The sequence below is a fragment of the Pygocentrus nattereri genome, chromosome 8, assembly GCF_015220715.1.
Source record: "Pygocentrus nattereri isolate fPygNat1 chromosome 8, fPygNat1.pri, whole genome shotgun sequence".
NCBI classification, from domain to species: domain Eukaryota; kingdom Metazoa; phylum Chordata; class Actinopteri; order Characiformes; family Serrasalmidae; genus Pygocentrus; species Pygocentrus nattereri.
Genome location: NC_051218.1, coordinates 37194900 through 37221498, shown reverse-complemented (window position 1 = coordinate 37221498; position 26599 = coordinate 37194900). Strand labels below are relative to the sequence as shown.

General features: G+C 40.0%; 3 protein-coding genes across 6 annotated transcripts; 1 reads left to right on the top strand and 2 right to left on the bottom strand.

Annotated features, from left to right (window-relative positions):
• Positions 1-36: 36 nt before the first annotated feature.
• hnrnph1 (heterogeneous nuclear ribonucleoprotein H1) lies at positions 37-8537 on the bottom strand. 4 transcript variants are annotated; one of them, XM_017691996.2, is made up of 11 exons: positions 8319-8537; positions 6710-6810; positions 6473-6628; positions 6246-6389; positions 5505-5643; positions 4403-4581; positions 4039-4142; positions 3678-3813; positions 2677-2760; positions 2488-2586; positions 37-1041 (listed from the first exon to the last, which is right to left on the bottom strand). In XM_017691996.2, the coding sequence occupies exons 2-11, from the start codon at positions 6792-6794 to the stop codon at positions 1034-1036; spliced, it is 1134 nt and encodes a 377-aa protein (XP_017547485.1). In that variant the 5' UTR covers positions 6795-6810; positions 8319-8537; the 3' UTR covers positions 37-1033. The 4 variants fall into 4 exon arrangements, with proteins under 4 accessions (XP_017547485.1, XP_017547483.1, XP_037396462.1 ...); XM_017691994.2 differs by having other exon boundaries at positions 37-1037; XM_037540565.1 differs by having other exon boundaries at positions 2698-2760.
• A 1684-nt stretch (positions 8538-10221) lies between these two features.
• eif4ebp3l (eukaryotic translation initiation factor 4E binding protein 3, like) lies at positions 10222-16862 on the top strand. Its single transcript, XM_017691991.2, has 3 exons — positions 10222-10533; positions 14948-15121; positions 16253-16862. The coding sequence occupies exons 1-3, from the start codon at positions 10401-10403 to the stop codon at positions 16282-16284; spliced, it is 339 nt and encodes a 112-aa protein (XP_017547480.1). The 5' UTR covers positions 10222-10400; the 3' UTR covers positions 16285-16862.
• A 4702-nt stretch (positions 16863-21564) lies between these two features.
• hnrnpaba (heterogeneous nuclear ribonucleoprotein A/Ba) lies at positions 21565-26320 on the bottom strand. The gene is made up of 9 exons (XM_017691990.1): positions 26221-26320; positions 25510-25692; positions 24287-24455; positions 24037-24195; positions 23777-23932; positions 23316-23403; positions 22770-22934; positions 22594-22676; positions 21565-22304 (listed from the first exon to the last, which is right to left on the bottom strand). Exons 2-8 carry the CDS (start codon positions 25683-25685, stop codon positions 22609-22611), a joined length of 981 nt encoding a protein of 326 aa, XP_017547479.1. The 5' UTR covers positions 25686-25692; positions 26221-26320; the 3' UTR covers positions 21565-22304; positions 22594-22608.
• Positions 26321-26599: the final 279 nt, after the last annotated feature.

Below are 26599 nucleotides of genomic sequence, written 5' to 3'. Positions count from 1 at the left end.
GGGACCAACTATAAAACTTAAATGAATGATGCAAAGTTTAAACAAAGGCTTTCATTCTTTAATTTGTCCTTGGTACACAAAACAGCAGGAAAGGCTGATATGGAGATGACTGCAACTGGTTCCAGGCTGTTCTAACATGTTCACACTTGCACATGTTTACTGCTATCAACAAAAACATTAAAAACATTTTTTTAAACAAAACCTGTAAGTACAAAAGCCTATTTTAGAATGTATGATCTTTTCCTGTTGTAGCCCATGCAACAGTTTTCTACACTGTTTAGAAAGTTGCAATCATGTTTAAAACATCTGGATTTTTTTTAGAACTGTAGATTTTAATAAACACTGCGCCAGCAAAATCAGTCCATGTGTGAAGAAGGAAAACTCGAACAATAATCCGTTCTGTGCACCACACTACCAAAAAAAACAAAAAAAAAAACCCCACACCCAAAAACTCGATAACAGAGGGAGAAGAGCAAGCTACCGAACACAATTACCACATGCATCTAAAGCCACAGCTGCACCTCCCTCTGTGCTCCTGCAAACATGCTTCACAACAGTACAGAGCTTCAGCTTTTCACTGTAAAACAAAACATTTTTTTTTCCAAAAGACGAGGAACGGTCACATTTGTGCATATAAAAACATCTAAACTGGGTTACAGGCACCTCTCCACTTTCTTAACGTACGCAATGTGCAGAAATTTCAATATTAAGACCAAAACAGGGAGAAAATGTTCAGGTGAGTCCAATTTGTCATGGTTCTCTTTGTAATATTCAAATGAAGTAAAAATAGGAGAACATTAATAAAAATAAAAAAAAAATTCACTAAACCAGCCCCAAAGCAAAGGAAAACTGGAAACGACAAAAACAGGAGAATGCTTAATGCTGGTCACTCGTCATTCACCACACAGGCTTAAATCTGCTATGTGGCAAAAGCTACATGCCCCAGCCGCCACCCATGCTGCTGTTCAGTCCGTTCATTCCCATCGAGCCTCGGCTGCCTCCTCCATAGTAACTGCTGCCCATTCCGCCCTGATTACCTGACAGGAGGGAGAAATACGCACTTTAGGACCAGTGAGTTCAACACCACACACATTCAGAGGACAATCAGATGATGAAAAAAGTAGAACATTCTCAGTTATATTCATAATACTTTTCAAAGAAAAAAAAATGTGGGAGGGCAAACTGATCCATACATTAGTGGTGTAGTTCTTTAGATGGTTCTTTACATTTGTAAACAACCCATGTTATGATTCTGCTTCTATTATCTGGATAATGACTTATAAGCAGCATGTGGAGACCCACCTGAAACCCCACATATTTTTCCCCAACATCACCCAGATGCAAGATACTTAAAGTTATGGCTTTGTTGTGTAAGTTTGCTGCTCATAAAGTTCTCTTAGATAATCAGAATGGCAACAGTTACATGACTGCACACGCCGTTGGTCATGTAATATCACTGTGTTACATCCTGCACAGAGGCACAGAACGATGTTTTTTTTTTAAAGCACAAGTATGTAACTAGGCATTATCCTTTTCTGCTGTTTCTGCAGATGGAATGTGGGAACATAGCTGAGCTGTGCTTGCTTCTGTAGACTACCATGCACCTAGTTAGAGCTGACCATGATAAAGAAAAAACTGAACACAGTGGAAAATAATGAGAAAATCTTCCAACAATTTAGCCTGGACATTTACACCAAATGCTGTAAAATTCTGGACAGTACTTAACTTTTACTCAGTGGAGTTATTGTGTCAGTAACTAGTTTTTTTAAACGCGAGGTCGGCCTTCTGTTGAGTTTGAAACTTCAGTTCTCCTTTAACGTCAACCTCTCAATGTGCTTAAATTAAACACAGCATTCGGGAGATTTTTCTGTTGTATAAGACGGCGGTTTAGCTGCTGGCTGTTTTGCTTAGTATCCATTATGGTCGTAATTTTAAATGGCAGAGAGTGAAATCAAGACTCCTAACTTGAATGTGACAATGCAGTACTGACTTATAATGGTATAACGGTAAAACAAACTAATCACATACCATTTACATTCACTGAGACTTCAGCAAAGGCAAAAGACACGACTAAACAGCAGTTCTAAAAACCGTGATACTTGACATATTTGCAGGTTAGTTTATCCTGTGCTGTGCACAATAAACCATTAAGCTAATTTTCCTATCATGACCTGTAGATATTACAGTATTCACATCCAGCTGCACACACTGTTGAAATAAAAAAAAAAACTGCATGTAGGAAAAAATGTTAGAATTTTGTTTGCACTGTAGAGCTATACAAGTTTATAAATAGAATTTTTTGCTTACACCACTGCGATGCATATAACAACTCTGAAGTGCTCGCCACAAAAGGTGAAAGTGCAGTTTAGTCTTTTAACCTGATGAGCAAGACCTTGATATCATCTGGGTTCCCTCTTTATACATACATACAGCTACAAAACAAATCATTCCCCTGTTACACTCATGTACAGCAGAGCTGACACTCACTGTAATCACTGTACCCCCCCATGCTGCTCTGGTTGCTGTAGCCGCCGCTGTATCCTGAGCTCATTTGCTGACTGCTGTGCCCATAGGATGACTGGTTCCCTGAAGGTACAATGCAGAGATAGCAAGTTATGGAAACGTTACTCAAAAAACATTCATTTTGTCAAAATGACAAAAAACCATGAGACTAACCCATTGCCCCCATCATCTGACCTCCGTATCCACCGCTTCCACCCCCTGCTGTTGAGTTCAGGAACAGTTCAACATAACGGTGCTCTGCAAGACAAAAATTTAAGTGTCACTACAGTCTTTAATTATGGCTCACTGGTATGAATGACATTAGGTTGCCAATTAATTACAACATGTCATTTAAATACCACTAAATATAAAACACAGGACAGGAAACTGAAGGTACAGATTTAAAGACCATATGAAATCCCTTCATAAGCAGACCAAAAAAAACAGTCCTGACTGAATATTTTTGGTTTGATCACTATTATTTAGCCTAAGAAAACAAAAAGAACTGTAAATCCTCGTCATCAAAGATAATCAAAAATACGAAGAAGCAAAAAGAAAATCACGACAGGCAACGTCAGAAAACCCGACAGCCACCGGAGAACCAATACTTGGAACAGGAGGGGTATTCAGTTAGCTGCAATCTGCAACATCATTGTTAGATGCCACCAAATCTTACATACTGCTTCTTTAAAAAAAAAAAAAATCACAGCATCACTGCTGCACCTGATACTCATTTACAGTTTAACAGACCAAAAAACATTTATTTTAAACAGGCTATATAATTAAACACAAAGAACTTTATTCAAGATTTCAGACAGTGAATTCAATTAAACAGGGATAACTAATGTGTGACTGGACAGCGTTCTTTGAGTATAGATATCCACAATACGCTTAGAAAAGTTCAGTTAGACATCATGTATTGAGATGACAATGAATGATCAATGATAAAAATGGCAATTCGCAGGAGAGTTAAACAAATGTATGGTCTCACACTAAACTGTGGTGGACTCTGGGTTCTAGGTGAAATCTGTGACCTATTTGGTAGAGATTCCTGATAAAATCAGCATAGCTACATTGTAAGTGTACCTAAAAAAGTGAAAACTGCAGCCTTGTGTAAAGACTGTTTAAATAGGCTTCCCCTGTATCTTAATCCTCTAGAGGAGCTATGTACTTACGCATGTTAGCTTTGTCTTTTGACATGGCAGCCACAGCATCTTCATGCGTAGCAAACTCCACATCAGCCTCGCCCGTCACTCTCCCGTCAGGGCCAATCTCCATGTGCACTCGCACCGGGTTCAGTGGGGAGAAGAACTGCAAATTGGACCAAGACAGCACATTTAAGATCATCAACAAGTTGTTCAGATGACACATTTACAAATTTTTCAAAGCAGATGACCAGCAACCTTTTAACGTCATACACCCCCCACACCCACAGTCAAACTAAACGACTCAATACTTAAATGCACACTGAGCAGAAGATATAAAGGTTTGTATAAACCTCTCTCACTGCTGATGTGTGTGTACGCAAGAACTCACATTGTATATGTCCGTCTCTGTGGCTCTGTAGGGAAGACCTCTCATGTGCACGCAATGCCCTGTTGTGCTCTGAAAAGAGGAACCTCCATCCCCGTATCGACCATCTGCAACACAGAAAGTAAGAACAGTAACAGTGAGAAAGAGGTTACTAAATTATGCACTCAACATGCAGAAGAACTTGGCTTTATCTGAGTGCTGGCAACACAACCAAACAGGGGATCCGAGTTATGCATGAAACCTCAAACGTGCACTTCTCTCAATTTTGTAAACTGAATGCTTTTAGTATTGAATGCAACAACAAGTAATCATTTTAAATAAATACAATAGAATTTAAATACAATAGAATAGAATAAAATTCACATACCCCCTCCATATCCACCGCGTCGCACACGTTCAAACGAGACCCCACGGCCCATGCTGTTATACCCACGGCCACCGCCCGGCCGGTCATAGGGGCCCGGTCTCTGCATGCCCATCACCTTACGCTGGGGTTCGTAGTGGGTGCGCACCTCGGCGCGGCTGCTCTTGAAAATCTCTATATACCTATGAGGACCAAGGCACAGTGATGGAACCAGGGTCCAGACCGGAGGCAACAGAGCATTGCTGCGTGCACAGAAAACGGACCGCTAATATGGTCCTCTGAACAAAATAATACACCCTAACAACTTGAGCACTGAATAACTGGCAATGACTCCGTTCACTGACTTTTTTGTGATAAAGAAAACAAAAAAACAAAAATTGAACCTTACATTTAAGAGTCTCATTCAACCCTCATTCAACTTTTCTTATGGCAATCAGCTGCATTACCGTAACCGTGAGATACATTCTTGTCACCCTGTCATACAGAGAGTACAGAGAGCATGGCAGGAAGAGACTTCAGTCCATCATGTCTGACTCAGTTTTACCTGTGTTAACGGGTCCTCATGATCTGAAGTCGTCAGTGTGGTAAAGAAATAGGCCAGAGAGATCCCTACCACATCAAACTTAGTGCTGAGTGGCCATATTCCTCGTTCTAGCCTTCGAGATTTTATTGGACATTTAACTGAACACATGCATGGCTGCAGGCTAAAGAAGTTGGGTTTTGAAATGATGTCTTCCAAACATGTTCATATACAGCTGTAACAGACATTTCAATAACCCCCAAACAACTTCACAGTTTGACGGCAATGCAAGGATATATTATCTACAGGCTAATTTCTTCAGCCAAGTAGTCCATGAATGGTTACCTTTCACTAATACAATTTCCAGTAAGTCTCTTTCAATGGCTCACTCAGCACTAATAATGGAGGATAGCATGGCCACTTAATGGCTTTGTGGGAACTGGGCCTCATCTTCTGAAAGCTATGTGTGATTGTTACTGCTAATAGTTTGAGAGAATGTCTTGCCATTTCTGCAGTGCATATTTGTTGAGAGGTGTACACCATAAGAAAAGCAACTTATCCAGCCAACCAACCAACCATCCCCACCTGTGCCCTATTCTTTCCTTGTGTTTCTTTAGAGCCTTTTCAGCTATATCCTGTGAAGCAAACTGCACGAAGGCCTCCCCCGTACTCCTCCCCTGGAAGTCCACCGGCAATGTTATCCCATTTGGCACGATTTCCAACCCTTCAACCCAAGGACAGATAACCCCAATGGGGGACATATTAAATCACAAGCCCATTAACAAGAATTTATAGTTTGCTAAGGGATTTTTCAAATGAGAAATGATGTTACATGTACATACCAGATGGGGTGAAATATACTATGCATGGTAACTCATTGTAAAAGAATGAAAAAGGGTCACTGATAAGAGAGTAGTCAGTAACCTAAGATTTCTATTTGCTCCTGTCTCAACATCAAGCAAAAGTCTTAACAGAGACCTTACAGGAACTTTGCCAGACGTTGAGTTTTCAAAAGAGGTCTTCACAAATAAAGAAAATAAGATATTAATATATACAAGATATAAGAAGTAAGAAATTGATATGATATTTTCAAAAAGGAACAGAACAGTGACCCACTGTGATGAGTTTTGGCTTTTTAACTTGATTTATTACATTTAAAACTAACCTAAAGACACTATGACTCTGCTTCAGTGTCCAGAAACAGTGCATCTGAGCATTTCAATTAATACGTTTATTCAGATAAACTAAAATTCTGAGTGACTGTGTGAGTTTTTCATTTATGAAAAGTGGGATAAAACTGCAAGTACTATGATACAGTGGACATACCTGCAAAAAACTGGACAATCTCCTCTTTGCTGCAGCCAAAGGGCAGACCGCGAAGCCTAACGAGGCCATCCCCTGCGGTGTCTGGGCAGTTAGGGCCAGTGTGCTTCAAAACCCAGTCCATCTCCACATTGTTGGATTTGAAAACTGAAACCAGAGAACCAGAGATGAATCAATCAGTTATTGGCCACAGCCATTCCCTCTCCCCAAAACTCAGTCCCACCACTCACCTTCCACGTAGCGGTGTCCCATGGTCTCCCGATCCTTCTTGAGAGCAATTTTCAGATCGTCCTCACTTTCAAACTCAACAAACGCCTCTCCGCTGGGCCGTCCTTCCCTTGTGTATGTGAAATGTATGCTTGTGCCGTTGCTTGCGATTTTGCATTCTGTAACAACATGGAGTCTCTTTAGCCTGCTTTCAATGTAAATGCTAAGCATTAACACAACGTGTTTCGATTTCAACTGACCTGAGAAGAACCTCTGCACCTCATCTGTGGAGCAGGACCAAGGCAAACCCCTTACTCGCACCACAAAGCCCTCTCCATCTGCCATGCTCAATGGAATTTCTCTGAAGAAAAAAAGTAAGTAGATAGAACCACTTTAGCCAAACGTGTGAAATGTTAAATAATTTCAAGCGTACAAAAGCAGGCAACGGTGATGAGTGGTTTTAATCTGAAATACTGCAAACCACCGTCTGTAGTTCAGGTTTTCATTGGAGTGCCAAGTATTATTTAGTCACTTGATACAGAAATATGATGCATGGCAAAATAAAGATTTCACAAATAGGACATGCATTAGCATATATGGACTTCCCTTACATCCTAATTATAGTTGTCACATATTGACAGCCAGCTTATTTGAATTTGGCCATTTTCAAATATAAGATATACATTTTGGCCATATATCAGTATATGCATACATACACTGACAATAACAATATGACAGAAAACATTATTTATATATGGATGGCATATATTACTTATATCTGCATTTTTATGCTACAAATGCTGCTGGTGTATTTCATTTAGATTTTTTTTTAGACATTTGTATCAAACAAATGTACAATCTATATACTGGACATATGCATTAGACATATATGGGTCATACAGGCAATGTATGTTTGATATGTCCATTACTCTAATGCTACGTATATTTACTGTTACTAGATCATTAGATTGCATTATTATATTGCATCATCTATAATGCCCATTGTTTATCATCTATGCATTACTCGTTTCCTGATGAATGAGCTGAATAAGCAGCTACTCCAATTCTGTTGTGAATGTAAATAAAATCCTTCCATCCTGAATTGCGAAGCTCACTTAACCACCAGCTATTTCCCGGCCATGTGCTCGCTTCGAGCTATTCCACGTTATCTAGACCACAAACCTGGATATATTCAGCTTTCGGCCTAAAACCTCAAACCAAATCTAAGTCAAATTAAGGGGATTGGTCATTAAAAGCATTTCAGAAAACAATTTAAAACAATGTATGGAAACAATTACCTTAGCTTAGCGTTACAACATGATTAAAGGGAAAGGAAAACAACCAAGACCTAAAAAGAACAACATTACAGAAAGTCCGATCACTAAACTAACCTGTCTATCCCCACAAAATATTCTGTGGTAAATATTTTACGGGAAAAACCCACCTGGGCTGAGAAACCTGCGAGGGACCACTGGTACTAAAGGAGCTAGGTTATGTTAACCTAGCTAAGCTAGTAGCATTAGCACGTCTAGCATCGCCAAATACCAATTTTGTAAGGTTCCCGGGGCGGAAAGTGCTTCAAATGTCTTAAACAAGTTTATTAACTCACACGGCAGACGCCTGCGTGTGTTTTACAGCAACCAAGTCAGAAAACGAAGTGCGGGAGGTTAAAGTCGGCGCCGGTAAGCTAAAGCTATACTGCTATGCTAGCTAGGTTAAGTTAGTTAATGAAGCTTTCCCGTGTTTTCCGTTCCACCTTAAATGGTGCAGCAGTTCCATTCTGGCGGCTCGGGCGTTGTAGTAACTGCTGCACCATTTAAGGTAGAACGGGAAAATTCGAACAAGAAACTGGCGAAAAGGAAAACCTACCGTTTGTTTTCTTATGCCGGCGAAAACTCCACAAAAACCAGAGAAATGCGCGACTGTAAGATCGTCGTGGTTTCTGCTACGCAACAAGATTTCCAAAAGGATAATAATTAGCTACAGATTATTAACTGAAATCGGACAACTCGGTATTTGCGAGCATCAAACTACGAAAATGAGCAAAGCGCGATGAAGCCTGTTTGATTTCTTTGTGTTGGTTTGAATGTGAAGGTACAGCCCCCTGCCGACTGACTGGGGCAGTGAGAGTAACTACTCATTCATTCAGGTCTGATTGAGATATATATATATATATATATGTGTGTGAAAATGTTGTGAATATATATATATATATATATATATATATATATATATATATATATATATATATTTTTTTTTTTTTTATTTAAAAAAAAAATAATGATACATATACATAAGCAGAAGAAAAACACAAATGTGATATATGTGCCAACTGGTGAACAGTGTTGGGTATTACCACTTACATGTATTAGATACAACTGTGTACATTTTTCCTATATTCTAATAATAATACTTCTGTTTATTTGATGTGTAACTACATATTTAGGGGGATAAATAGGGAATTGCTGGAGTCTAATTCAGACAGCTTCATTCCTGGATACATTCTTCTAGTCTAAGCGTGGCCTTAAAGTATCAGAGCTGCTCGTTTGACTTATTTGTAAGCTGTTTGAAAGTCAAACACTCAAACGCCATTTGCCCCAAATTACATGCATGTTCCTGGTTGCTACTGCTGTTTCTGCTCCACTCACACCAGCACACCACACACTAACACACCACCACCACGTCAGTGTTACTGCAGTGCTGAGAATGATCCACCACTCAAATAGTACCTGCTCTGTGGGGGTCCATGGGGGTCCTGAACGCTGAAGAACAGGGTAAAAGGGGACTAACAAAGTATGCAGAGAAACAGATGGACTACAGTCTGTAATTGTAGATCTACAAAGTGCACCTATATAGTAAATGGAGCTGATAAAGTGGACAATGAGCATAGAAACAAGGAGGTGCTCATAATGCTATGCCTGACCAGTGTATGCTGTGTACATACATACATAATATATGGATCATACATATATGTCTAATGCAATCATCAAATATTTTTTGCAACCAAGACAAACAATCAAAATGAAATACATAAACGAAATACATGTTACACATGTATGTATGCATGCATTGTTGATATATCACTTAACTATGCGTGGCCAGATTCAGATAAATTGGCGTATATGTCACATAAATGTCCATATGTGACAAATGTAAGTGGAAAAAAGTGAGTAGCATATAAATAAAAATCTAAAGAAAATCAATATGTGCTAATATATATATATCCTGTCTTTCAATACATATATCAGATTTCCGTATGGGTTAAATGTACGTTGTTACAGTATGTATTGGCCTTTAAGTTGATCAAAGGCTAAATGGCAGATTTTATCCCTTTAGCCACAAGGTTGGGATAACCTTCGTTATCACGTGCTCCACCAAACCCAGAATACGCATCTGGGCTTTATTGTCTTTATATAGTGCTTACACTTCAGACACACGTGCACTACATGCGGATTTGATTTACTGCGTATCTGGCAACTCTGCACTGTTTTCGCAGCCCGTCAGTCACATGATACGAGTCACGTAGCGCCTGTTCTCCTCGCATTACTTTTACCCCGCCCGTTTTCCGACAGTCCCACCTCCCTGCGCTGTGATTGGTAAGTCACGTCCGTGTCGTGAGCTGGATTGGCTAGTGGTTCATATATAGAAGCAGACCTGTAAGTAAGGACAAGACTAGCCAATCACAGCACAAGAACCGCACACTTTTAGCCAATCGTAGCCCCGTAGAGGGCGGGTCTTGTACAAAAACGGGTGTGAAACAAATCGCAGTTTAAAATATAGTGCTCGAGTTGCTCGTTGCTAACTTTTGTGTGCAGCAATACACGTTTAAGAAGCTTTAACTAGCTTGTTCAAGTTACAAAAGGGGAAGGAACGAACAAAAGAAATAAACACGATTCGGTTTGAAAGCTTTAAAGCCACGTTCTGTTGCGTTTTACTAAAAAAAAATCTATAATGTCCACCAAAACAGAGAAGACCAAGAGCTGCCCCATCCCAACTCGTGTTATGCAGCTCAAGGACTGGTCTCAACTTCCAGACTGCTACAGCCAGACCCCCGGGGGGACTCTGTTCTCCACCACACCAGGAGGTGAGTTTCTTTTTAAGAGGGAAGAAGTTGGGAAAAAGAATGAGTGAAGCTTTTTTAACATGGTGTGTATATGGGTTGATGATCCCCTTTTATCAGTTGTTGGATTAGTTAGTGAAGGCTAGGTTAAAGCTCTCTTATCTTAATAACATTACATATTGAGGCCAGACGTTAAGTTTTTCATAACTTATGGCTTCAGTATATGTGTGGCCTCAATATATTAATGTCTGGACACAGTATAGTAATTCGTGGTCACATTGAAGTAATTTGTGGCTTCATTACATAGATTTATGACCACAGTACAATAATTTGTGGCCTCAATAAAGTAAATTGTGGCCTTAGTACAGTCATTTGTAGACTCAATATATTACTTTTTGGCCATGCTTTATTAAAAAATAAGCACAGAGTCACCTTAGGGGCTCAGTACGTCTCTTGTATAAAAAGGTGTTAAAGTGAGTGGGGTCAGGTATGGCACTGGCGGGCAGTTGAACTTGCTGAACTCGCTTTTATTTTCATGACACTTGTGGGGTTCTCAGTCTTCTGCATGGAACTTTGGATCAGTCCATGAGGGCTTTGTTCATGGTTGTAGTGAATATCTTCCAAATGGAAAAAGATGCCCAACTCTTCTTGAAGTGCCTAGAACCAAATAAATGTTGGCCATCAGTAAAACCAGTGTAATCTTGGCAGCAGCAGCTCTGCTATTTTTGTTGAAGTGGAAGAAAGTTAATTGAACTTGGTAGAAAATATGGATGCACAAAAAATAATATGCGAGATAAGGTCTTGAATGTTGTGCGTATTCTTTTGGTTTATTACAGGGCAGTTCATCAGCGTAGGTGATTGTGTAACATAACAGAATGGTGGTATCTGTTGACCCTGTGTGTTTATTTCACAGAGCCACAGCAGCCCTGTGCTGTTAAGGCCTATTGCAGCTAGGCTATCTAATCTGCTAAAAACAAACAGTTGACCACTTGACTTTATCTGATGAGCCTTCCACCCTGTTTTTCTTCTTCTTCTTCTTCTTCTTTCTCTTTGTCTTTAAAAGACTGTTTAAACCAGCAGAGCAGGGAGCAAGTAGGAGGGATTTTACTCTAAAGTGACCCTCCCTCTGTCCACAGCTGTTGCATTTCTAGGATAACTGAGAACGCCTTGTCCCAGCCAAGAACGTGTGGAAATGGATCTTGGATGCCTCCCTGTGGAAGAGTTTACATATAACAGAGAAAGGGCTTAGAGGCATTTAATTGTTTAATCAGAGTTTATGTTGCCAAAATGTAAATAATGTGTTCCTCCAGCTTAGACATTTAACTGCGGTATGTAGGTAGTGTCTTCAGATTATCCCCAAACTGTGTTACGCCCGGGGGGTTTAGGGGTCCAAGCACTCCAAGTGCTAGAACCCTATTTTTATGTTAAGATTTTTTCCTCTAATTGCTTTGCAGCTTTAAGAATAGCTTTTAATATTAATGGAGAGGAGTTCAAAATTAAATACCTAGCATGCACGACATTACTTTTCCATGTGACGTGCATGTGCCTAATTGAAAAGCAAAACAACTACTACTTCACATTGCTTGATGTCATTAATCAAAAATAATGCAGGAGTATTCGGATTTAAAAACTGAAATGCTGAATTTGTGTCATAATTTTATACATTGAGATGTAATCAATGCAAAGCTGCATTGCTGTCCATCGTATGGCCCTTCGGTGAGTGCTTCCTAATGAGGCATATAGGTTAATGAGTAGAAAGTAATTTACAGCGGTATACAAAGGTCCAGGACACCCCTGTCCAGTCTGTTAAATAAATATAAATTGTGTACTTAATCAAGGCTTTTTCCTGCAAATTTAAGTTCAGTCACTATAGAGGATGTTTAAACTTATTTTCACTTAGAAAATGTAAATGTACTTTTACAGGGATTCAAACCTTTGTGTATTAGTGTAGCAGTGTGTTTTCATTTCAGGGTGGATTATATTCAATTCTGAAACATTTAGCATTGCAAATCCTTGTGTAATTTGTAATTTGATGTGAAAAAGTGCAGCAGAGGTTTTCCTTTTCATTTTGGCACATATGTCAATGGAAATGTAATGTCATGTGTGATTATATTTCAACTGAATTCACCCTACATTCCTCATCCTGGTGAGCTTTAGTTGGGAGTGCTCTCTGCCACCCAACCCCCCTTTGTCCAGGACATATTGCACAAAAAATAGATGAGGTTGCATAACATGTTTTTCTCCCTGTGATACAGCCTATAAGTACAGTATGGCTCTAAACAGCAGCACCACCCCTCAAACAGGTCAAACTTCAGCCAACCACAGTGCTGCCTGCCACTCTTTGAAGCTGTTTGTTAAATGCCCCTCCACTGCATTTTAGCTCGGGCCCCTTGAGAGGGGGCTAAAATGAACTAACTAGAACATACACAGCCTGCTGTGTGTGGTGTTTGTTTATACGTTGTGAACATGCTCTGGCCTTGTCTCCTCTCCATGCGGTTTAGCTTGCCTCAAAATGGCTCCCTGCTTCCAGTCTGCACATGTGCTTGGATTTCCTAGAACTCCATCAGGGGTGCCAAGTCTAGCCTCACAGGCTCCCCTCCTCCAGCACAGTGTGTCTTTCTTAAAGGGGAATTCTGACACTTTTTGAAGTAATGCATTGCTGAAAAACTTGCTTGGGTTGTCTTTAAGTGGTGCTGATGCAATCTGTGACTCAGATACTGCCATTTTATTCACTGTCCGAAATGATTAGAACCTAAACGTGTCTTTGGAGTTTTTGTGTGTAAGGTTGATAATAGTAAAGGAATGGTTGATCTTACTAGAAAAAGTTTTCTGTGGGGAAAGTTTGGCCTTAAATGGCACTGCATGTTTAATTGAAATTATTTGATTTAGATTTACAGGGACGATGCACATAAATCGTCGTTTCTGTTAATGTGCCAGTCTAGCCAATTTGGCTAATTTCCAACTGTTTCTCACTTTTAGGATAAAACTTTAAAAAAAATGATTTATAAAACAATGTTTCAGGAACAAGGCTATACTTTCATTTAAAAATATGTGGTATAGCTTTTTGTAAGGTGGTTTTTAGAGGCTTTTAATCTATTTGGATGTTTCACTGCTATTGTGAACAGTTCTATAGGTTTCTCTAGAAAGGAGCGTTTCACATCAACCCATTCAAAATGACTTTGTTTACACTTTAAGAGATTAATTATACAGACATTTTTGAAATTCTAGTGTAATTCCGCTTTAAACCCCAAGACAAAAAGCCCAGTGTGGGGTTACGTGAAAGCTTTTAGGCTTTGTTCCCATTGAGAGGTCTTTCGTGTTGAACAGCCATGTTTAATTCCATGTTCATATGAAGTTACTAATATGGTTTTATAAGTGATGACTCTTGAAGGACGTTGGAATATCAGTAAGAGTTCTGAACTGTGAACACTTGGCATCAATTTGGCAAAATAAAAAGATATATATATATATATATATATATATATATATATATATATATATATATATATATATATATATATATATATATATATATATATATATATATATATATATATATATATACCATATGCTCGCAGAGATGTTAACCATAAGCTCAAGTTTTCCAACATGAATCTAATTTAGGTCAACACTTATTATTTTCTAGGATTTCCTTTTTCTACCTTTCTCACCTCAGGCGCTGTAAAAGTGGGCAAAGTGGCCAAAATACAACACCACCTACACCAAAGGCTTTTTTCCTGACAATATGTGTCACATTATTTAGTTTTTCTGAGCTTTGCGACCCAGTTCTCATAAACAAAAATACAAGTGCAGTGATTTTATTTTTTTTTTATTTTTTTTTATTTATTTTTTTTAATTCCGTCTTTACAAAAATAAACTACTTATAAATAAGAGGGGAAATTGTGGTAAAAATGAACTAGGACAATAATATAACGGGCTGGCATTCAGTCAGCTAATTATTCCTATGTATTTTATAGGATGTGTTGGTTTTTGTGTACAGGCTTTCCGTAATTGATCTAAATATCTTTATGATAAATTCGGTATTTCAGAAGTACCGAATTTATCATAAAGATAAATCCCCCCCCCCCCAGACAGAAGTAACACAACGTTAGAATTAGAATTTACAACCATTTGTCACTGTGTTTGCACACTGTGAAATTAGACCTCCGCATTTAACCCATCCGTGCAGTGAGACACCCACATACATGCACACTAGTGAACACACACTAGGGGGCAGTGGGCAGCCCTATCCATGGTGCCCTATCCATGGTGCAACTGGGGGTTGGGTGCCTTGCTCAAGGTCACGTCAGTCATGGACTGTCAGCAAAGGGGAATGAACCAGCAACCTTCCGGTCACAGGGCTGGTTCCCTAACCTCCAGCCCACGACTGCCCCTAAATGTCATATTACACTGCCTTAACACACTCTTCTCTTTATAGGCACTCGGATCATTTATGACAGAAAGTTCTTGCTGGACTGTAGGAATTCTCCAATTGCACGTACCCCACCCTGCTGCCTGCCCCAGATTCCAGGGGTGACTGTTCCTGCTCATCATCCTCTGGCCAAAGTGCAGGAGCTTAACGAGGAGTTGGAGGGGGACAAGGATCTGGCAGGTAAAGTAAATCTGTTATGAAATTCAGAAGACTAGTACAGGGGCAAACAATCTGCAGCTTGACTCCTAATACATTAATGACAGAGAATGTGCCTTCACAGTGCGCTTTCAGTTATCTGACCAGTCTAACAAAATCACAAGACAAACCCATGTTATGTCATTACTACAGTAGTTAACATCACCAACAGTAGCAATCTTATCAACAAATGGTGCAATCCCACCATCTGTTGCAAAAGTAGCACCAAAGAAGTCCTGCTCTCAGCTCAGCTGGACTTTGACGAGCTGTATGTGGGTCAATCTTTCTATTTTTGGCGGACTACAAAGTCACTCAAGGGGCTTCTGTTAATGGCAAACCCAGATGCAGAGGGGGTCCTCCTAGTTACAGGACCTGTATAAAAATCTTCCTCAAAGAGCATAAAATCTTTTGAACAAATCTTTTATCTCTGAACTTTCAAGCTTACTTCAAAATGAAATAGTTGAGATGAACACAAAGCCATTCAGAGTAGTTTGATGTCTGGTGGTTCATTGTAAAGAAAATGAATGATTTCAAAATGATTTACTGTGGTGGTGATGGGAACCAAGGGTCAGTCGATAATATAGTGATATATAAACGCAAATATGGCCATTTTATTTACTGTCCAAAATCATGAGTGAACCTGCATGTGTCTTCTAAAATCTTATATGTAATGCTATGTAAAACAGGAGTAAACTTGAAAAAATACATTTCTTTGGGGACCATTTTGCCATATAATGCCCTGAATGGATTTTCCCCAGTCCTGTTTTAGAACTACTGTAAATCAGAGTCTTAGTCATCAAGTAAGCATATTCATAACCATTCTATCTAATTACTTTCTGTTGGGGAACTTTAAGAGGCATTGAAATAAATTTAAACCAAAAATGTAGCATCATTAGACTTGTAGGCCTTTTCCTGGTACACTTTGTTCATGAACAAATTGGAATGGACAAAATGCAAGACATGCACCAAAATAGGTTTCAGGCCTAATATTTATTTCAAAACAGTGTCGTCCTCAGGCGTATAACTGCAGAGCTTTCAGACTGGATTCATAGTAGTTATTGAATAATTCATAGTAGTTAATAAGTTTAATGTGACTGTGTTTATTTCTATTCACAGCTGAAGAAAGCCAGTTTGAGATGGACATTTGAGCCTCTAATCTGCCTCCTGTGGAGTAACACTTTTCTGCTGGGACGCTGCTACGTTTCCCCATAACCAGCACTCACTGTGTTCAGTAGGTTCCTTTGCAGGTTTTTTGCTTTAAAAACCAAGGAGAAGTGAACACAGAGGGTGTTTTTCATTTACAGGTATTTTGTGAGCAGTGATCCGTTAAACTGAAGGAAAAAAGAGACTGTGGGTGTCTGTGGATGCATCCCCTAAACGTTTCCTATTGTACATATGGTACTTTGTATTTTTTAAAAGGGAAATGTATTATTACTTTATGGGGAGGGAGGGAAGGAAGGGCAAATGTATTGAAATAGTCTCTTTTTCAAGCTGCCCCTCATAAAAACCTGTTATACAGCAGATGTGTGCCAACTGAATGTCTGCAGCGATGTACCAAATTGAATTTGTATTTTAAACTGTGTGCTAGAATACACTTTTTATAAACACACGTACGCCACTGTGTTCCGCTGTTGTTTCCTCTGAATCTCTGGATGTGTCCAGATTTTTAGCCAAGTTTTTCTTACTTTTGATTAAACTGTGACACAAATAAAGGTGGTTGGTTGAATTTGTTGAACAAAATGTGTGAATATGCGAATAGTGTTTGGCCTCTTGCACAAGCAGAAGAGAGGGTGTGGTAAAGGCACTGTGGTGCTTATTTGTTTTTGTACACAAGTGGACATGTGTTGAGGAGGAATAGTGGATATATTGGGCAAAGAGTGTTGGAGATGGAGCTGCCGGGTAGAAGGAGAAGAGGTAGACCTCAGAGAAGGTTTATGGATGTAGTTAAGGTTGACATGGAGATGGTTGGTGTGAAAGTAGAGGAGGCAGTGGATAGGGCAAGATGGAGGCAGATGATCCACTGTGGCGACCCCTAAAGGGAGCAGCCGAAAGAAGAAGAAGAAGAAGAAGTAAGTGGAAACAAAGGGTGGGCAACTTAACGGGAACACCAAATGGCAAAAACAGCCACATCACATCAAAAATGTACATCTTTTGTATTGATTGTGTTGCCACCCACCTGTTTCTTTTGCAAGGCACATTTTTATGATGTATTAAAGTCAGTGCGAATTAATCTCTTTCATTTCTGTATGATGTATTCTGGCTACCGAGGATCAGAACACCAAGGCCCATGCCTTCGGACGCTGCCCGATCCACAATGCACCGAACCCCTACTACTGCCCCTTCCATCGGTGGTGGGTCGATGGGAGGGGGGGACTCATGTAGCTCCTTCGGGCTGGGCCCGGCTGGGCACGAGTGAATGCCTGGCCACCAGACGCTCGCTGGCGAGCCCCTCCACCAGGCCTGGCTCCAGGGTGGGGCCCCGGTAACCCTGATCCAGGCAGGGTACACAAGTCCCTCGAAAGGCTCTCGATTTACTGGTCGATCTATGTTCCCACCCTCACCTATGGTCATGAGCTTTGGGTAATGACCGAAAAAACGAGATACAAGCGGCCGAAATGAGTTTCCTCCGCAGGGTGTCTGGACTCTCCCTTAGAGATAGGGTGAGAAGTTCGGTCATCCGGGAGGGACTCAAAGTAGAGCCGCTGCTTCTCCACGTTGAGAGGAGCCAGTTGAGGTGGTTCGGGCATCTTGCCTCCCTTGGGAGGTGTCACAGGCAAGTCCACCAGGGAGGAGACCCCGGGGAAGACCCAGGACACGCTGGCGTGACTATATCGCCCAGCTGGCCTGGGAGCGCCTCGGAATCCCTCCCAGGGAGCTAGTGGAAGTGGCTGGGGAAAGGGAGGTCTGGGCCTCATTGCTCAGGATGCTGCCCCCGTGACCCGAACCCTAGAGAAGCGGAGGATGATTGATTGATGGATGGATGGATGGATGGATGGGTATTCTGGCTACGGTTCAAACATTCAGCGTTCATGGTGAACATGGTATTATTACTGATGATGAATGCAAATCAGAAGAAGCAGAAAAAAAGTATTTGGAAAACATCCCGTTACATTAACTTTCATTAAACGGTGTCTCAACAGCAGCAACATGAGCTAAAAACGGTCCATTTGAACACATGATACAGTACCCTCCACAAATAATGGCACCCCGGTTTGCTTATGTTCTATCTTTTATTCAAAATGTTAATTGTAATCTAATCTTTAATTGAAGTATGTTGATTAAAAAGAACAAAAACATGAAACTGGAGAACGCAGGAGAATCTGAGACTATTCCTCCAAACAGAATCTCTCCAGATCCTCATGATTCTGAGGTACTTGTTTGTAGACTCTCCTCTTCAGCTCATCCCAGAGATTCCCTGTGGGGTTTAGGTCGGGGTCCTGGCATGGAAAAACCTTGATTATATGGTCAGTCAAGCATTTTGTGTTGATTCTGAGGTTTATCTTTGAATAAACATCCAACACTGGCCCAGTTGAAGTTTCCTGGCTGACACCCAACAACAGCACAGATCCAACACCATACTTCACAGAGGGAGAAGGTACTTTTCTGCATGCTTGTGTCCACGTCCAACTCACCTCTGGCGTTTGTTGCCAAAAATCTCTATTTTGGTCTCATTTGACCATAGAATGATCCAGTAATGTCTGGCAGACTGTGTAGGTGGTTCAGTTTGTTGGTCCTTGACCACAGAGGCGGTCCTCTGACAGCCCTCCCAAACAACTTGTGGTAATGTAGGTGACATCTGGTTGTAGTTTGGAAGACATTCTGACCTCAAGATCTAACTAATGTCTGCACTATTTTGATGCCAAAATGCAGAAAGAAAATTAAGTCATAAGAAGCTGTGTCCAAAATTATACTTCAAATAAGTAAAGAGTGTATCAGGAAGGAGGAAGAGTGGCTGAAATCTGAAGCCCACTGACCGTGACAGACAGACACAAACAGGACAGTTACTAAAATAAGCAGCCCCACTGACCTAATACCACAAAGCTCTGTTTTGACCTCGGTGACAGTCTCGAGCGAAACTGTGTGTTGTTAGCTTCACAAAGGTGGTGTAGGGCCTCCATGTGGAAATCACTTGCAACTGTGGAACCAATGGGGAAATAAAGTGTAACCCAGTGTAATGGGCATAGGACTCTAGAACTGCAGTACGGTTAAAGAAAGTCAATGGAAGGCTTCAGCAGATGCTACTTGCTCACCATTATGGTAAGTTTGTTCTTGAGTAATTTCCCTAAAACAGCACTGAAGCTCTGATACATCTAGATTTCTTTGGGGGTTTAGATCATCATACATTGTACATGTTTAGTGTGAAGCTGAGATGAGGGGTTTTAAGGAGTCTCTGCTGAGCTCCATGATCACATTACTACACTTTGATGTAATTTCGTATTAACAGTATAAACATGATCTATGATTTTAAGAAGAAGCTAGATGATGACTTTAATGGTAGTAAATCACTGGGCCTTCTGTCTTTCAGTGAGGTAACTGAACATCACTTAGTGGTAATTAGGATGTTGAGTCCTAGTGCTATAAAATGAATGCCCTCCCTACTCACACAACAAAACAACTTTTAATTCATCAAAATTTGACAGTATAATTTGCTTGTTATGTCTCAAACAAGTGAACCGCTCCACACACTAGCATTTAACTTTATATGTTAACATTCGACTTCCTATTTATGGTCACTGTAACTATACATATCTCCAAAATGGTAACATTACAGGAGAAGGAAAAAAAACCTATGCTACTTTTAATGCAAGTCAATGGAACCAGACATTCTGGGTTGTTTCTTCTGGTCCAATCATCATGAAATTCACAAAAAATGTAAAGTGAAGCATGTATTTTCAAACTATATCAAAAACTGAAAAAAAACGATAAAAATGAAGATACGATGTGTTCTTCTGACAAAAGCGATACTGGCCATGTAATGTTACATAGATTCCCTTTGCAGTGCAACATACATACATTGTGATATATTGTTTGAATGGAATGATTTTGATCTTTGAAGATTTTGGAGTAAATTCTGATTAAATCGTGTCACAGGTTGTGAGGGATCCACGTGAAAACACTTAGCATGAATGAGCTCCATTATAAATAAGATGAAGAAAAAAAAGAGGACTGTCTGTTCAGTGTTGTTTAAAGCTAACTGATGTTTAAATGGTGGTAAAAAATGACAAAATGGTTGGTTCTTCAGGGGTTCTTTATACTTTTATATAGATCCAAGAACACTCAGAGAACCCTTTGCTTGATTAGTTTGTGGCATGGTTAAATGGCTCTTTTGATGGTGATTGATGAAGAATGAAGAGTTCCTCTATTAGGACAAGCCTGACATGGTAACAATAGAACCCTCTATATCTACAGTACATTCACGACACAGACCACACCCTTTGATCATGCAAACCATTTCCTTTACATATGAACCCTTGAAGAACCCTCATTTTTAAGAGTGTGAGCCATCAGTTTACAGTTGTGTTAGTATTTTAGGGGCCCAATAAAGATTTTTGATTGCATATTGCAAAGTAAAAGGCAATTCCAAATTTTGTAATATATACAATGCAAATATATTAATTTTATTTACTACCCAAAACAAAGTGACCCTACACATCGGAGCTGTATTTGTAAATCTGATGATAAAAGAGAAAAATCTGAAAATTAACATTTCTTTGGGGACTATTTTGCTTTACAAAGACCAACATGTACCTCCACAATGAATGGACTGTAAAAATAGACTTTTTACATTTTAAAACTACTGTAAAATGGCTCAGACTTCAATAAACATTTTTAACTTGCACAATACCTAAAAAACTCCAGATACATTAAACACAGAGATCTGTTTCTTATCAGCACCAATACATGACTCCACAGGTTCCTCAGTTAAAACCACACCGAAGGATTAACTGGACTTAAATTATACCACTAATCAGTGAAATTCCCTTTAATCTTGATCCTCAAAAGAAACATTTAAATAACAATATCTGCATTTAGAAAATCACCAGAGGCAGAATATTAGATGGCTGCTTCATCTCACAATATCACACCATTGTTAAAAATACATACAAGAAACATCTTTGTGCCGGTCAAGATAAATGAAAGTTCCTAATTATGCATAAATGTGTGCATCGAATGCAATAAGGGTTTGTGTGGGGAAAAAACTAAAGAATCTGAAAGCAAGAACAAGTGTCCCAAATTACTCCAACGCATCCTACAATGTTTTGCATGCTTCATCATTCAGGCAATTAATTACCACGCAACTTCAGCATGACTAGTGTCAATGGAGAACATGCAGTACCATGCAGTTACCAGGCTTGGTCAGTGTTCAACAAATGCAGGAGCTAAAGTGATAGTTAGCATGGTTTAAAAAGCATTAGACGTACAATAGATATCTTAAAAACCAAGTTTATTTCCACCAAATTTTGTCCAAGACACTGGAGGAATGAGATTCCAGTGAATGAGGAAGGATCCTCTTACAGTTACAGGTGTATGCTTTGAGGTATAGTTTTACTACTATTAAAGCCACTTTTTAAATTAACCAATAAGACGGGAAGAAATCTCCTTAAAAGCAAAACAGAAATGTAGCAGAGGTGGGAAGAAAATGAGGGAAAAACAAAACCAAAAAAAGAGAAAAAAAAAAAATGGTCACTTGAACTTGCTGTCTGCAAATTACACACACAATCTTTCATAATCCCTTTTCAGCTCACCTCAAACTTTGAGCCATGCAACTTTGCAACACAAAGCACAGGAGGAAATGGAAAAAATAACTAGGTACAGAAACACCAAAAAATTAAACAAAATCATTTATTATGAAAAAGGTTTGAGAGCTCTGAGGCTAGGTGTGGTAAATACAGCCAAGATGTAAAATACAACCATACAATACATTAGATTCAAAAAGGTACCAAAAAGTACAGTAAAAAATAACACTTCCGTCTCTGGAAATGTAAAAATGGACAAAACGAAAAAGGTATAAAATAAAACGTGAAAAGTGACATTTGCTTCCCCCAGTTCCTTATTTTGTTGTCTGTACAAAATGGAGCAGAAGGCCAGATTCTGCCAACATCCAAAAGTAAAAGACTGAACCCCTGTGTTCACCGGGACCAGTTCACTGGTTTGGAAGTCTTGCGACCTTCAAAAAGAGAAACAGCAAGATGTTTTACTTGCCAATTAGTAATTTATTCCAACAGAAACAGTATGGTAAATAGGCATGTCTAGATTCATTACATCACCACTTTAAATTTTTTGTGTTTACTATTGCGTTTCTCTCTTCAGTTCCCAGGCTACACCTTCCCACCCCAATTAAATGTAATTCCCCCTCAGCACTGACCAAATGAACGGAAATCAATTCCAACTAATGCTTTCAAAACATGTTCAGGTTCTAGGGCCATAAACAGGGAAAAAGAAGTTACAGTGCATACCTGCACTACACATGATCAGTATGGTTTGTAGCCCTGATGGCCACCACGTCTTGGAGTTTTCCCATAGCTTGTGTTGCCCTGGTCTGGGGTGGAGAGAAGAGCATAGAAAACAATTTAATAAACCTTGTTTTTACAAACCCAAAAATACAGAACTTAATTTGGAGAAAAGCTCTTACTGTAATCATAGCCACCGCCATAGCCATAATAGCCTGACGAATAGTCGTAGTTTCCATAGCCTCCGTATCCACCATAGCCTTGTTGCCCACCATAGCCATAGCCTTGGTTTCCATAGCCTTGATTCCAGTAGTTGTTGTGGCCCTGGTTCCAGTTAGGTCCCTGGCCTGCAAGTGTTAGAACCGGCGATTAGGCTTCAGCTAGGTTAAGACCTTAGCTTTATTAACAAACTGATAAAAGGGTTAAAATAACTGTTCCTCTCATACACTTAAACATATGTGAACATTATATAAACAGCACACAGGAGTGTTCATACAACAAAAGCTAATCAACACCAGCTTGGAATTTGGGTTACAGGCATTGCAGTATGGAGAGAGTACAAATGAATCTTTCAGGCCATGTTCTGACAATCAGAAGCTCATACCATGTTGGCCAAACTTAACCCGGAGTACTGTCAAAAGGGTTCCCTCTTGAACAGACACACTGATCTACACAACAAAGAAAGGCTAGTTTGCAGCAGTAGCACTGGTCTGTTTCTGAACACTTACCGCCACGTCCCCTGCCTCTGCCTCCAAAACGACCGCCATACTGCTGCTGCTGATACACCTCCTTAGGCTGGGCAATCTTGATCTCACACTAAGAGGACAGAAAAGATAAGATCACTAACTTGTGCACTCTCTTAGGTGTGATACTGGCATCACAAACTCACTAACAAACTCAGGAGTATCCAATAAAGTAAGTTACATACATTAAATAACACAATACCTAAATACGTGAAACTGGTCGTTTTGGTGTGCTTTGAGCCCACCGAGCTGTATATCCACTGCAGTGTAAACGTTCCACTATGCAGTTTTTATTGTTATAGGCTATTAACAAAGAGCCACTATATAGACTGTTTGGCAACATCATAAGTCAAATCGATAAGATTTATCCAGAAACCCAGTCATTGTCAGAGTGCCAGTCATTAAAAGCCATTTAACAGAAAACACAAACTTCAGAAGACACTTACAAGGCTCTCTTTTCCATTTGAGTCCTTGGTTCCACTGACATTATGGTATTTCTTCTCAAGGATCTTTTTGACCGTTTCTTCCTCCTTAAAGCTGATGAAGACAAACCCTCGCCTTTTGTTTGTCTTTGGATCCATTGGAAGCTCAATAGTCTCAATCTGCAACAATGTAGGGCGGAAAAGATCATCAGGAAGAAGTAAAACCATCATTTTCCACAAATTAGCAAGCTAGCCCATTACACCATGCCAGTTCCAGATCATACCTCTCCAAAGGCTCCAAAATACTCGCGAATCTTCTCTTCTGATGTTTCAGGATTCAGACCACCAACAAATATCTTCTTGACCGGCTCCTTCTTCATCGCCATGGCTTTCTTTGGGTCAATCTGTCTCCCATCAAGCCTGTGCTCCTTCTGAGCCAATACCTACAGCAGGAAGAGAAATATGAAGTTTAGTGACGAGCATCAGCATGAACCAAAGAGGAGTGGAGTGCGTTAACAGTTGGCCAGAACTTACTTTGTCTACACTTGTTGAATCTTTGAACAGAATGAACCCAAATCCTCTTGACCGTCCAGTGTTTGGGTCCATTTTAATGGTGCAGTCTGTCACCTCACCAAATTTAGAGAAGTAATCTTTGAGATCCTTTTTACTAGTATCCCAGCTGAGGCCCCCAACAAACATTTTCCTAGAGGAATAAAGTATGCGCACTTCAAAATAAGATAACAGTAAAGGGGGCATTGTAGCCTGTGACATACATTTAACAACGGACGCTTTGTTTGCAAATACATTAGACTCTAAACGCCGAACGTGTGGTGCAAGATCCTGAACCAGAACACTGCAACGGTTCCTTACAGTTTTAGTGATCGTGTATAGATAACTATACCCATAATATAATGCCCACAAAATAGTGCCATGTTGTAATTATTATTTTTTTTTTTCATTTCTTTAGACTTTCTCCAATGTATGTGGTTTTCTTAGGATTAGTTAATAAAAGGAAGGCAAAAAAGAGCAGGCAATAAATTATGCAAGGTCTGTAGGTTAAGACAATCATTTAGTATAGAGAAGCAGAAATCAAGAAGCATCAGTTTATCCTCATCAATGCAAAAAGGTACTAAAGGAAAGATACTGTGATTACAATTTTATCAAATATCACCCATTACTAGATGGGGAGATGCTCCACAAACTTAGACACTTATGGTTCTTCAGTAAATGCAATGGCTCCATTTAAATTCATGGGATTTATAAACAATCGTTTGAGCGATTAAGAAGTTCTTCCCATGGTAAAGTGGTTCTTCATAATAGATCTATATGGCATTAAAAAGGCTCTTCTACTGTCACAACGTCCAGCTTGTTACAATAGAAGAACCCTTTTAGGTGCTATTTGGAACCATATAGCTACATATAACCACATACCACACTAACTAATATCGACTCTAAATAGAGCCATTGCCTTTACTGAAGACCCCCTGAACAGTCGTCTTTGAGTGTGTACACAGCAGCAGGGGCTTAAGCTCCTCACTGCATTCAAATTCTTATATCGTCACTCCGCGATATATTAAGGAAAAATATCAAGTTATTAACGTTACATTTGACCATTATCGACCACCGCTAAACGGGGAGAGGCCTCGTTTCCAAAACGCCCATCCCCCTTCAGCCGGCACATGGCGCCAACAAAGACGAGGAGGACAAAGGGCACCTCAGCCAATTCATCCGAGGTTTTTAGTGCTTTTTTCACGTACCCAGCATCTTCCTCGCCTTTACTCGCTTCAATCTGGCTTCCCTCGTTGGCTCCATTTTGATCTCCGTCTTTGTCCAGGCCGGACTGGGCCTCGTCGTAGCCCTCGGCTCCGTTCAGGTCTTCTCCTTCATGCCCATTCTCTGAGGTCTCCATAAACTGCTGCTCGGCATCAGACATGACGACTCTGTAGCAAAATAACAGCAGTGAGAAAGCAACAAAAACAAAAATCTATCGATTTTATTCAGTCGGAAATGTGTCGAAGCAGCGTTATGTAAGGAAATGGCTGCCACCATTTTGTTTGAGCTTTAGCACAAGAAGCTAACTAGGTTAGCCAGCTACGGAGAAAACCGCAAGGCCCGATAACGCGAGAGCTCCTGCCAGAGAATACAACCCAGCTCATTTCTGATATTAAAACGCCTTTACACAACAGGAAAAAATCTTTAAATCTGCAGCTTTCTATCGACCTGCTTCTTTTTCGAATTTTCTAGTTCCACCTTAACTGGTGCGGCATTAACTGCAGCGCTGCTTAAGGTGGAACGGAAAAATGCGAACAAGAAGCTGCCGCTGCCATGCCGTTCGCTTTCTCTTATGTAAGCCCAAACCTCGAACACAGCGGCGCTGTTTAAGGACGCTAAACCAAGTTTATCGACAGAATGCTTCCTACTGACACTGTAAAACTACATCGGTCATTATTTGGCGATAAATACAGTACCTTAAAAGCGTAGTCCCGTTCCGAAACTAACGTTACGTGCGTTAGCTTATAATGGAGTCCCTCTGTGAGATCGTCCTCACTGCGCCACCTGCGGTCTGTTTTATATTACTGGGCCAAAGACCGCGTGGTGGAAGCGTTTAATTGGCCGGTATTAGCTGCTCATCACGGCGACGGCCAATGAGACAAGGGTGCCGCTACGTCACCGGCAACACCTCCTAAACGCGGTACTTCTGAAATTACAAGCAGGAAGTTTAGACTTGCTATTTATTAATTATGATGAAATCATATTTATCTATAACATTTATTGCGCTCAGCTAAGTGTATCATATATGAATGATGAACAATAACACGTAAAAATCGTAATTTGAGGTCGTGTGGC

Excerpts from the sequence above, each read along its gene's own strand:
- hnrnph1 (XM_017691994.2), bottom strand. The coding sequence starts at position 6,794 with ATGGCAGATGGAGAGGGCTTTGTGGTGCGAGTAAGGGGTTTGCCTTGG. Across the intron at positions 4,143-4,402 it reads ACGCGGTGGATATGGAGGGG|ATGGTCGATACGGGGATGGA; the intron begins GTATGTGAATTT and ends TCTGTGTTGCAG. Across the intron at positions 2,587-2,676 it reads TCAGATGATGGGGGCAATGG|GGAACCAGTCATCCTATGGG; the intron begins GTTAGTCTCATG and ends TTGTACCTTCAG.
- eif4ebp3l (XM_017691991.2), top strand. The coding sequence starts at position 10,401 with ATGTCCACCAAAACAGAGAAGACCAAGAGCTGCCCCATCCCAACTCGT. Across the intron at positions 10,534-14,947 it reads GTTCTCCACCACACCAGGAG|GCACTCGGATCATTTATGAC; the intron begins GTGAGTTTCTTT and ends TTCTCTTTATAG. Across the intron at positions 15,122-16,252 it reads GGGGGACAAGGATCTGGCAG|CTGAAGAAAGCCAGTTTGAG; the intron begins GTAAAGTAAATC and ends TTCTATTCACAG.
- hnrnpaba (XM_017691990.1), bottom strand. The coding sequence starts at position 25,685 with ATGTCTGATGCCGAGCAGCAGTTTATGGAGACCTCAGAGAATGGGCAT. Across the intron at positions 24,456-25,509 it reads AAAGGCGAGGAAGATGCTGG|GAAAATGTTTGTTGGGGGCC; the intron begins GTACGTGAAAAA and ends TTATTCCTCTAG. Across the intron at positions 22,677-22,769 it reads TGGCGGTGGCTATGATTACA|ACCAGGGCAACACAAGCTAT; the intron begins GTAAGAGCTTTT and ends TCTCCACCCCAG.